The 12189-nt window shown below is 38.1% G+C and overlaps 3 protein-coding genes across 4 annotated transcripts; 1 reads left to right on the forward strand and 2 right to left on the reverse strand.

Annotated features, from left to right (window-relative positions):
* Positions 1 to 329: 329 nt before the first annotated feature.
* On the forward strand, positions 330 to 1003 carry LOC106089041 (endocuticle structural protein SgAbd-6). Its single transcript, XM_013254786.2, has 3 exons — positions 330 to 405; positions 470 to 594; positions 661 to 1003. The coding sequence occupies exons 1-3, from the start codon at positions 397 to 399 to the stop codon at positions 845 to 847; spliced, it is 321 nt and encodes a 106-aa protein (XP_013110240.1). The 5' UTR covers positions 330 to 396; the 3' UTR covers positions 848 to 1003.
* Positions 1004 to 5023: 4020 nt separating this feature from the next.
* LOC106089028 (endocuticle structural protein SgAbd-6-like) lies at positions 5024 to 6852 on the reverse strand. Of its 2 annotated transcripts, none has more exons than XM_013254771.2 (3): positions 6796 to 6852; positions 5411 to 5535; positions 5024 to 5333 (listed from the first exon to the last, which is right to left on the reverse strand). In XM_013254771.2, the coding sequence occupies exons 2-3, from the start codon at positions 5533 to 5535 to the stop codon at positions 5147 to 5149; spliced, it is 312 nt and encodes a 103-aa protein (XP_013110225.1). In that variant the 5' UTR covers positions 6796 to 6852; the 3' UTR covers positions 5024 to 5146. The 2 variants fall into 2 exon arrangements, with proteins under 2 accessions (XP_013110225.1, XP_013110224.1); XM_013254770.2 differs by lacking the exon at positions 6796 to 6852 and adding an exon at positions 5639 to 5713.
* A 3259-nt stretch (positions 6853 to 10111) lies between these two features.
* Positions 10112 to 10479, reverse strand: LOC106089029 (larval cuticle protein 65Ab1-like). The gene has a single exon (XM_013254772.2). The coding sequence runs from the start codon at positions 10442 to 10444 to the stop codon at positions 10136 to 10138; it is 309 nt and encodes a 102-aa protein (XP_013110226.1). The 5' UTR covers positions 10445 to 10479; the 3' UTR covers positions 10112 to 10135.
* Positions 10480 to 12189: the final 1710 nt, after the last annotated feature.

The following is a 12189-nucleotide window of genomic DNA, read 5'->3' on the forward strand; positions in this document are numbered from 1 at the left end:
CACTATATTAATATACCTCCCAACCTGGATATGAAAAAAATGGTTAAGCGCCATACTAATACATATTGCAAGGGTAAGGTACAAATGACTAATAATATTTAAGTAATTATATATTGATGAAATACTTTTACAGAACGTGTGGCATTTACCAGCTGGTGCAGATGCTGTTGCTAGTTCTGGATAAGTTGATATGTTAATTAAATGCAAACAGTCAAACAAATCATTGACTTTACGACCACAATATTCTTGCTGCCATTTGGCGCATCATTTTCATTGAGATCATTCTGTAATGGAAAAAAGGTATAAAATGCATCTTCAATGCAATTCTTACCATATTCAACAACTTGTAACTAAACTTTCAAGTCATCTCAAATCGATCACAAAACACCGTTCACCATGAAATTGGTAAGATTCGCAAAAGCAAGGAATAAGAAAAAAACCAAAGAGATTCCTAACTTTCCTTTTTCAGATGCTAGTCTTTGGAATTATGTCAGTGGTCTTGGCCTGCGCTTGGGCAGCACCTCAAGGTGGCAAAGATGTCGAAGTTGTTGAACAAACATACGAAAACACTGGCTTCGATGGCTACAAGTTTAGGTAGATAGCTCGCTCTCATTGATTACCCAGTAAATAACATATTTCCACTCTTTTGGGTTGCTTCAGTTACACTCTCAGCGATGGCACCACCCGCACTGAGCAAGGCACCGTTATTAATGCTGGCACGGAAAATGAATCACTTTCGGTTAAGGGATCGGTTACATGGGTCGCTCCAGATGGTCAATCCTATACAGTGAACTTTGTTGCTGATGAAAATGGTTTCCAACCTGAAGGTGCTCATTTACCCAAATAGATTGCTCAGAGATCATTGCCAAAACTCCTGGTTACAACCACTGCCTCTGTTACGTGATCGACTCCTGTAGAATTATTTATATTTTGTTAAGATTGTTATCCTGTGAATAGCAATTACTATGGCAATAAAAATCATTCAGTCAGTGTTCAAAGAAAACGTTATGGTTTTTAATTTTATACAATCGGATATTGTCCGGCTGCAGACCATAGGGTAATCTGTTTCTATTAGAAATAGAAAACAAACAAGTAAAAACGCTCTTAGTTCGGCCGGGCCGAATCTAATATACCCTCCACCTTGGATCTCATTTGTCGAGTTCTTTTCCCGGTGTCTCTTTTTAGGCAAACAAAGGAAAGGAAAGGATAAATGAAAAGAATTGCTATGCTATTGGAGCTATATCAAGTTATGGTCTGATTTGGGGCCATAATGAAATGAATGTTGGAGACCACAGTAGAAGTTATTTAGGGGCTCAAAAACTAAAATAGGGAGATCGTTTTATAGGGGAGCTGCATTAGGTTATAGACCAATTCAGACCATATATGACATGTATGTTGAAGGTCATAGGAGAAGCCGTTGTACAAAATTTCACTCAAATCAGATAATAATTGCGCCCTCTAGAGGCTAAAGAAGTCAAGATTCCAGATCGGTTTATATGGCAGCTACAGCTAACAGGTTATGGATAAACCATACTTTGCACAGTTGTTGAAAGTCTTAACGAAACACGTCATGCAAAATTTCAGCGAAACCAGGTAGGATTTGCACCCTCTAAAGGATCAATAAGATAAAACCCCAGATCGCCTTATATGACTGCTGTAGCAGGTTATGGACGGACTTTAACCATGCTTAGCAGTTGTTGAAAATCGTAACAAAACACATCATGCAAAATTTCAGTAAAATCAGTTAAGAATTTCGCCCTCTACTAGATCAAGAAGTCAACATCCAAGATCGGTGTATATGGCAGCTATATCAAAACGTAGACCGATATGGTCCATTTATAATCCCAACCTATCTTATGTATACATATTGTTGATCGTCGCGACATTTTATGTCGATCTAGCTTTGTCCGTCCGTCTGTCCGTCCGTCCGTCCGTCCGTCCGTCTGTCCGTCTGTCCGTCTGTCCGTCCGTCCGTCTCTCCGTCCGTCCGTCTGTCTATTGAAAGCACGCTAACTTCTGAAAGAGTAAAGCTAGCTGCTTGAAATTTTGCACAAATACTTCTTATTAGTGTAGGTCGGTTGGTATTGTAAATGGGCCATATCGGTTCATGTTTTGATATAGCTGCCATATAAACCGATTTTGGGTCTTGACTTCTTGAGCTTCTGCGCAATTCTTATCCGATTGGAATGAAATTTTTCACGACGTATTTTGTTATGATATCCAAGAATTGTGGCAATTATGGTTCAAATCGGTTGATAACCCGATATAGCTGTCATATAAACCGATCTTGGGTCTTGACTTCTTGAGCCCCTAGAGTGCGCAATTCTTATCCGATTGAAATGAAATTTGGCACGACGTGTTTTGTTATGATATCTAACAACTGTGCCAAGTATGGTTCAAATCGGTTGATAACCTGATATAGCTGCCATATAAACCGATCTTGGGTCTTGAGTTCTTGAGCCTCTAGAGGGCGCAAATCGTATCATATTTGAATGAACTTTTGCACGAAGGATTTTGTTATGATATCCAACAACTGTGCCAAATATGGTTTAAATCGGTTCATAACCTGATATAGCTGCCATATAAACCGATCTTGGGTCTTGAGTTCTTGAGCCTCTAGAGGGCGCAAATCGTATCCTATTTGAATGAACTTTCGCACGTAGGATTTTGTTATGATATCCAACAACTGTGCCAAGTATGGTTTAAATCGGTTCATAACCTGACATAGCTGCCATATAAACCGATCTTGGGTCTTGACTTATTAAGCCTCTAGAGGGCGCAATTTTTATCCGATTTGAATGAATTTTTGTTATGATATCCAATAACTGTGTTAAGTACGGTTCAAATCGGTTCATAACCTGATATAGCTGTCATATAAACAGATCTAGGAACTTGATTTCTTGACCTTCTAGAGGGCGCAATTCCTATCCAATTTGGCTGAAATTTTGCATGACGTATTTTATTCTTACTTTCAACAACTGTGTCAAATAAGGTTTAAATCGGTTCATAACCCGTTATAGCTGCCATATAAACCGATCTGGGATCTTGAATTCTTGAGCCTCTAGAGGTCCCAATTATTATCCGATTTTCCTGAAATTTTGTACGACGGATCCTCTCATGACTATGAGCATACGTGTTTATCTGAATGGTCTGAATCGGTCAATAGCCCGATACAGCTCCCATATAAATCGATTTCTCTATTTTACTTCTTGAGCCCCCAAAGGGCGCAATTCTTATTCGAATTGGCTGACATTTTACACAGGTCTCCAACATATAATTTAATTGTGGTCCAAACCGGACCATATCTTGATATCGCTCTAATTGCAGAGCAAATCTTTTCTTATATCCTGTTTTGCCTAAGAAGAGATGCCGGGAAAAGAACTCGACAAATGCGATGCATGGTGGAGGGTATATAAGTCTCGGCCAGGCTGAACTTATCATGCTTTTATTTGTGATCAATTTACAAGTCGCATTTATTGTCCGATTGTCATGAAATTTTTTGGCCCAAGAACAAACGCTATTGATATTGAAAAAAATCAGATCAGATTTAGATATAGCTCCCATATATATCTTTCATCCGATATGAACTTTAAAGGCTGTAGAAGCCACAATTTTCGTCTCATCTGTACAATATTTGGCATGAGGTGCTCTATTTGACGTCTACATATGTGTGCAAAATTTTATCAAAATCGGTTCAGATTTTGATATAGCTCCCATATATATCTTTTATTCGATATGGCCTTTTAAGGCTGTAAAAGCCAACATATTAGTCAGATGTTTACAAAATTAGGCATGGATTGTTTTATTCAACGTCCTCATATGTGTGCAAAATTTCATAAAAATCGGTTCAGATTTAGATATAGCTTCCATATATAACTTTCATCCGATATAACCTTTTAAGGCAGTAGAAGCCACAATTTTGGACCGACCTCTTGGCATGAGGTGTTTCATCCAATGTTCTCATATGTATGCAACATTTCTTCAAAATCGGCCCAGATTTAGATATAGCTCCCATATATAACTTTCATCCAATATGGAATTTTATGGCAACAGCAGCTACAATTTTTGTAGGATCTTTACAAAATTTTGCACGAAATGTTTTTTTAAAGTTTCAATATGACTGCAAAATTTCATAAAAATCGGTGCAAGATATAGTACCCATATATATTTTTTATCCGAAAAGGTCTTTTAAGGCTGTAGAAGCAACTATTTTAGTCCGATCTTTACAAGATGTTGTACGAGGTGTTCTATTTGACGCCTTAATACGTGTGCAAAGTTTCATAAAATTCGGTTTAGATTAAGATATAGGTCCCCGATATATCTTTCATCCGAAAAATATTTTATACTGTAGAAACCACAATTTTCGCCCGATTTTGCGTGAGACGTTTTATTTGACGTTCCAATACGTGCTCAAAATTTCATTAAAATCGGTCCTGATTTAGATGTAGCTTCAATGTATATATATATATATATATATATATATATATATATATATATATATATATATATATATATATATATATATATATATATATATATATATATATATATATGTATATATATATATATATAAGAACTTTTAAGGCAGTAAGAACGACAACTTTGGTCACATCTTTACAATATAGGGTGTGGGATGTTCTATTTGACTTCCCAGATTTTCGATTTTTTAGATTTCGATATAAGTTCTACATATAAAAAGTACTATGTACACCACGTGGTGTAGGGTATTATATACCCGACTTTTGCCTTTCCTTACTGGTTTATAATGGCAAATCGGTTCAAATTTGAAGTCTATTTTCGTTCACAATTTGGGGCGTATCGTAGCCCAACTATGTTTTTTGCTGCTATTCATTTAACATTTTCAATGTAATTTATAGATATTTAATCTGAAACACAAACTTTTTTTTTTGAAAATTCAAAGTTATTTTTTTTATGAAATCTCATTGAGAATTACTTTCCCAACTTAAAAGTAAAACACTTTGGTAATTTCTCTTAACACTGACTGAATGCATTTAATTCTCCATAGAATAATTTTCTACTCACAGGATAACAAACTAATCGAAAAAAATATTTACACATGAATCGCTGATGAAAACGAGGCAATGGTTGTAGCCGTTTGTAGAGGTGATGATGATCTTTGTTAAATCTATTTTGGTATGTGGGCACCTTCTGGTTGGAAACCATTTTCATCGGCCACAAAGTTTATGGTGTATGTTTGACCGTCAGGAGCTACCCATGAAATTGTTCCCTTCACCGAAAGCGATTCATTTTCGGTGCCAGCATTTATGACGGTGCCTTCCTCAGTGCGTGTGGTGCCATCACTAAGAGTGTAACTGCAAGAATCATAGATAAAACATCCAATTTTATAGCTTTGTTAGGAATTTGGAGGAGAGCAAAATCGTCGATGTACCTAAACTTGTAGCCATCAATGCCAATGTTCTCATTGGTCTGTTCCACAATTTCAACATCTTTGTTGCCTTGGGGGGCAGCCCAAGCACAGGCCAAGACCATGGACACAATTCCAAAGACTAGCATCTATTAAGGGGGGGGGGAGAGGGAAAGAGTTGGAGATTAGAATTGCGATGTGTAAATCCCAGTAGATCCTTATTATGAATTTATCCGATTTGTGGCAACGTACCAATTTCATGGTGGATTATTGTTTGTGATTGTGGCTAAGATGACTTGAAGGTTTAGTTTCAACTTGTAGAATAAGCTTAGAATTGCAGCCAAGTTGCATTTTATATGATTTAACCAGCGCTCAATGATCTCCGAGGCAGATGCAACTCCCAGCGACAAAGAGACATCAACATCAACATAAAGTCACAAATTTGTAATTCTATTTGGTAAATAATAAACAAAACACCCCATTCAACACCATTAACATCATGCCCGCACCACCATCACCTTCAACAATCCCTGGTGTTAACTCCGGCACAGTAATAATGTCAGACAACTTCTTTAGCATTTCGTCTTTAGTTAAAATGCTAATAGAAATACCCACTTAAGTGCAAATCGACAATGCATTGCACGCACGTTGAGAGAGCACACGAACAGCGCATGCGCACCATTGCTCATATGCTTTGTCCCATTGAGCTGCAACTAATCCTCTTATGTTTGCGAGTGTATTTTTACCAGCTTTGGTGAATATTGCCGAGTCAGCGATGTGGCGTCTTGGCGACAAGTGGCAACATGTGCCAGTGATGCAACTAACATTTAAAATCGATGATGCAGTCCATTCAAAAAGCCACCAAAGCACCATACATTCATACCAGTTGCCGTGGTCAGTCTTAGGTCAGTCATATGAGAGGTTGTGCAGCGTTGAGTTTGCAGTCTACACTCTCTGCCGCTGAAATTCTCAAACTTTGAACTTTATAGAAATACCCATCAGTTTATGATCATACTTCATGCGTACACAATTTCGCAGGTCTCGATGGCATTTTCGCAAACTGGAATGCCTTGCAATGACGTTAAGGTGGTGTTTTCCATGTTTCAATAACCTCCAGTACGCAAAATATCGCTTTGAAGAGCACAATCAAATGTCCATAAATTTAAAAGTGAAAAATATTTTCATTTCTAGGTTGTACAATACATTGCAACCGGATACCAAGCAACAATGCACATCTACAAGTTGGCGCCATACAATTTATTCAATTATAGTCTTTTAGTTGGTATTTACGACAACCAATTGGCTATGAAAGACTTTTATTTTTTTTTTAAGAAAATTGGACAAGATTTTTTTTTTAAGCGGTGAACTTTTAGGACTTAGGATTGCTGCTTACTTTTCTGGATACTTACAAGAAATGCTGTTCAATCCACATACCATGTATTGAATAGAGGTGTGAGCTTGGTTCGGCTGCACTATTAAATATGAAATGATTTCAACCTTCACATGACATTTTAAGTCTTCCGCAAGATGTGCACCATTTAAGCTCCAGTACCTTAGTTGCCGGTAATAACATATTTTTACATGTGTTCGTGTCTTAAGTCTTTCGTTTATAAATATTAAATGAATTTGTTATTGTTATTAATGTATAATGCAGCCATTAACAATGTAATGAATGATATGCATAACCATTTTGCCGTGTGTTTTTATGAAAGCCCCCATATAGACCGATCCGCCGATTTAGGGTCTTAGGCCCATAAAAGCCACATTTATAATCCGATTTTGCTAAAACTTGGGACAGTGAGTTGTGTTAGGCCCTTCGACATCCTTCTTCAATTTCGGTCCAGATTTGGATATAGCTGCCATATAGAACGATCCTCCGATCTAGGGTCTTAGGCCCATTAAAGCCATATTTATTATCCGATTTTGCTGAAATTTGGGACAGCGAGTTGTCTTAGGCCCTCCGACATGTTCCTTCAATATGACCCTGATCGGTTCAGATTTGGATATAGCTGCCATATAGACCGATCTCACGATTTAAGGTATTGGGGCCATAAAAGGCGCAGTTAGTGTCCAATGTCGAAATTTGGGAAAGTGAGTTAGGTTAAGCCCCTTGAGATAATTCTTCAATATGGCACCGATCGGCACAGATTTGGATATAGGTGCCATATAGACCGGTCTCTCGATTTAAGGTCTTGGGCCCATAAAAGGCTCATTTATTGTCCGATTTCGCCGAAATTTGGGACAGTGAGTTAAGTTAAGTCCCTTGAAATACTTCTGCAATATGGCACAGATCGGTCCAGATTTGGATATAGCTGCCATATAGACCGAGCGCTCGATTTAAGGTTTTGTGCCCATAAAAAGCGCAGTTATTGTCCGATGTCGCCGAAATTTGGGAAAGTGAGTTAGTATAAGCCCCTTGAGATAATTCTGCAATATGGCACAGATCGGTCCAGATTTGGATATAGCTGCCATATAGACCCATCTCTCGATTTAAAGTTTTAGGCCTATAAAAGGCGCATTTATTGTCCGTTGTGGGACAGTGCTTTGGGTAAGGCTCTTCGACATTTTCCTGCAACTTGGTCCAAATCTGTCCAGATTTGGATATAGCTGCCATGTAGTCTGATATCTCGATTTAAAGTCTTGGTCCCATAAAAGGCTCATTTATAATCCGATTTCACTGAAATTTGACACAATGACTTAGGTTAGGCTTTTCGACATCCGTGTCGTATATGGTTCACATCGGTTTATTTTTAGATATAGCTACTGTACTTAATAGTATTTGGTCAAAATCGGAACATATTGCGACATAACTGCCATGGGACATAAGGTATGCAATTTTCACCGGATTTTGATGAAAGGTGGCTTACATACATACCCGAGGTGGTGGGTATCCAAAGATCGGCCCGACCGAACTTAACGCCTTTCTATCAAAAAGGAGCCCCCTTAAACTTGAATGGGACTGCACTCATTGTTAGAGAAAAGTATGCCCTGTTCCTTCATTGAATGTTCATGGGAAAATTTAGTCGTAGTATGAAACAAATAAGAGCGTGCTAAGTTCGGCTGGGCCGAATCTTATATACTCCACCATGGATCGCATTTGTCGAGTTCTATGCGCAGTATCTTTTTTTAGGCAAACAAAGAATATTGAATAAGTATATGCTATTGTGCAATATTTTAGTTCATTCGGATAAGAATTGCGCCTTGTAGGGGCTCAAGAAGCGAAATCGGGAAATCGGTTTATATGGGAGTAGTATCAAGTTATTGATCGACTCAGACCATATTAGACACCTATGTTGAAGGTTATGAGAGAATCCGTTCCGAAAACTGCGCCCTCTAGAGGCTCAAGAAGTCAAGATCCCAGATCGGTTTATATTGCAGCTATATCAGGTTATGTACCGATTTGCGCCATACTTAGCACAGGTGTTGGAAGTCATAACAGAACATCTAATGCAAAGTTTCAGCCAAATCGGATGAGAAATGCGCCCTCTAGGGGCTCAAAAATTCTAGACTCAAGATCGGTTTATACGGCAGCTATATCAAAACATGGACCGATTTGGCCTATTTACAATCCCAACTGACCTACGCTAATAGAAAATATTTGTGCGAAATTTCAAGCGGCTAGCTTAACTCCTTCGAAAGTTAGCGTGCTTTCGACAGACAGACAGACGGACGGACAGACGGACGGACAGACGGACGGACATGGCTAGATCGACTTAAAATGACATGACGATCAAGAATATATATACTTTACTTTACTAAATCTGAACCGATTTTGATGAAATCTTTCATATATATTAAGATTAGTAACAAAACAATCCGTGTCAAATTTTGTGCAGATCGTTTAAAAATTGTAGATACATATATGTGAAGCTAAATTTAAATCTGAACTGATTTCTACTAAAATCAATAGAGTTTTTCCTTGAGCCAAAAAAGTGATATGTGCAAAATTTCATGACAATTGGACAAATATACGTCTACAGGCATCTCATACTTTGACCCTATGCTGGGTACCGGGGAACAAGGATATCGAGGGGATGAAAAGGCCGATGCATTAGAAATGATGATATCTGCCCGTAGTGCCACGATAAAAACGCTAAAGATGACAGTTTCCATTTCTTATGCCAATGCCCGCAGTATCCCAAAATAGAAATAGGATAATTGGTTCTTATTTCTTTCCGGCACTCAACTCAAAAACGTTAACCCTGGCAAATACCAGCCTTCATCGAAGCGTCAAAGTGGCATAAGGTGGTGTTTTGAAACCTATCTTCTAAGCTGATCTTACTGTTGAGAGAAGAGGAAGAGTTCACGAGGACTCACAAGGGGTCACATGATGGCCTATGCGAATGCTAAGACATACATCTTGGCGTCATCCTCCTGCAACCTAACCTATCCAAAATTGTGCCAATACCGTCCTATTTGCACAAGTAGAGCCGTAGTTATTACAAATTTAAACTCATTTGCTAGAAATTCGAAATGGATTATTTTATAACCCATCTGAAAACCCCCACCGGTTCAGAATTAGAAAAGCTCCTAATTTTCACTTGCACGATATGTGTAGGGTATTATATAGTTGGTACCGCCCGATGTTTACCTTTCCTTATCTATTTTGCATCTTTCGACTATTAGCTGCGTGATATATAAACCATTTGTAAGCCTCTGCTTATAACATGCAGACATTTTTGTTTTTTTTTTCCCATTAATAAAAATAAAATAAGAAAATTTTCATTCGCAAAGCATATCAATATTTATTTAGGCAACGGGAATATGAGCACCTTTGGGTTGGAAACCGTTCTCATCAGCAACATAGTCGACGGTGAAGTGTTCTCCGGTCTTCTCATCCACCCACGAGTATGATCCATGAACAACAATGGCTTCATGTTCGGTACCGGCATCCTTAAGCTTGCCCTCTTCGTTATGCTTAGTACCATCAGAGGTTTCAACGGCATACACAAAGCTTTCGGGTCCTACATCACTGTCTTGCTTCACGATTTCAGCATCAGGACGAGGAGCAGCCAAGGCAACGGCGCAGAGGGCGGCAAAAACGATGAGCAATTTCATGATGATTGTTGTTCCGTAGATAGTCAAAAACTTAATGGATGCTGTATGCCACAGTTAATTTGCTTTTTATAGAGCAATTTCGTGGAGAAAGAAATTAAGGGATCCATAGAAAGTGCAAATAGAACAAGTTCAATTGACATTCTATTAAAAAAAAAAAACATTTCGAAGAGTGGCGATAAAAGCCACCCGTATTCTAAATTAAATTTCATGCCAAAATCAAAACCAATTAAACGCTTGTTCTCGGTGTATCTATGGTAATGCTAAAAACTTTCTTAACATTTGGCATTCCCAAAATTCCCAACCAAACAACATTTTTGTGTCTTAAAAAAAACCTGATTTCTGAAGTGCATGTTTCATTTCTTTCACCCAAATTGAATTAATTAATTCGTCGAAGCCTTGACGCTTGTTCTGTATTTTGAGTATAGTCTTATAATGCCGAACATTTTTAGGACAATTGACCTAAACATTACAACTGACCTTAAAGTAAAGATGTTTTCTTTAAACTTAGTTTCCTATTTACGAATGGACACTACTATCCACTTCAAATTTCGATCGCTGATTGATTCTTATTTTACTTCTCAGATGATTTTCTAATTATTATTATACCCACAACCGAAGGATGGGGGTATATTCATTTTGTCATTCCGTTTGCAACACATCGAAACATCCATTTCCGACCCTTCATAGTATATATATATATTCTTTATCGTCGTAAAAATCTAAGCGATCTAGCACACATTAACAAGTAAATGTGTGCTAAGTTGGTCCGGGCCGAATCTTATGTACCCTCCACCATGGATCGCATTTGTCGAGCTCTTTCCACGGTATCTCTTTTTAGGCAAACAAAGGATAAAAAAATATTGAATATTGGAGACCATAGCAGAAGTCATTGTGTAAAATTTCATCCAAATCTGGTAAGAATTGCGCTCTTAAGGGGCTGAAGAAGTAAAATAGGAAGATCGGTTTATAGGGGAGCTGTATCAGGCTATAAACCAATTCATGCCATATTCGACACGTGTGTTACAGGTCATGGGATAAGCCGTTGTACAAAATTTCAGCCAAATCGGATAATAATTGCGCCCTCTAGTGGCTCAAGAAGTCAAGATCCCATATCGGTTTATATGGCAGCTGTATCAGATTATGGACCGATTGGAACTATTCTTAGCACAGTTTTTGAGTGTCATAACAAAACATCTCATGAAAAATTTCAGCTAAATCGGATAATAATTGCGTCCTCTAGTGGCTCAAGGAGTCAAGAACACAGGTCGGTTTATATGGCAGCTATCAGGTTATGGACCGATTTGAACTATTCTTAACACAGTTGTTGGAAGTCATAACAAAACATCTCATGCAAAATTTCAGCCAAATCGGATAATAATTGCGTCCTCTAGTGGCTCAAGAAGTCAAGATCCCATATCGGTTTATATGGCAGCTATATCAGGTTATGAACCGATTTGAACTATTCTTAGCACAGTTGTTGAGTGTCATAACAAAACATCTCTTGCAAAATTTTAGCTAAATCGGATAATAATTGCACCATCTAGCAGCTCAAGAAGTCGAAGCGACTAGCTTTGCAAATGCAAATTTTGCCCATGAACATTCTACTAAGGAACATGGGCAAACTTCTCATATATCAATGAGTGCAGTCCGATTCAAGTTTAAACTCAATGATAAGGGGCCTCCTTTTTATAGCCGAGTCCGAACGGCTAGCTTTACTCCTTCGAAAGTTTGCGTGCTTTCGACAG

This window comes from Stomoxys calcitrans, chromosome 1 (genome assembly GCF_963082655.1).
Source record: "Stomoxys calcitrans chromosome 1, idStoCalc2.1, whole genome shotgun sequence".
Taxonomy (NCBI): Eukaryota; Metazoa; Arthropoda; class Insecta; order Diptera; family Muscidae; genus Stomoxys; species Stomoxys calcitrans.

Bases quoted from the DNA above. Each gene is read 5' to 3' on its own strand.
- LOC106089029 (XM_013254772.2), bottom strand. From the start codon at position 10,444: ATGAAATTGCTCATCGTTTTTGCCGCCCTCTGCGCCGTTGCCTTGGCT.
- LOC106089028 (XM_013254770.2), bottom strand. The intron at 5,334-5,410 runs GTACATCGACGA...TGATTCTTGCAG, and splicing joins ATTGATGGCTACAAGTTTAG to TTACACTCTTAGTGATGGCA.
- LOC106089041 (XM_013254786.2), top strand. The intron at 595-660 runs GTAGATAGCTCG...GGGTTGCTTCAG, and splicing joins TTCGATGGCTACAAGTTTAG to TTACACTCTCAGCGATGGCA.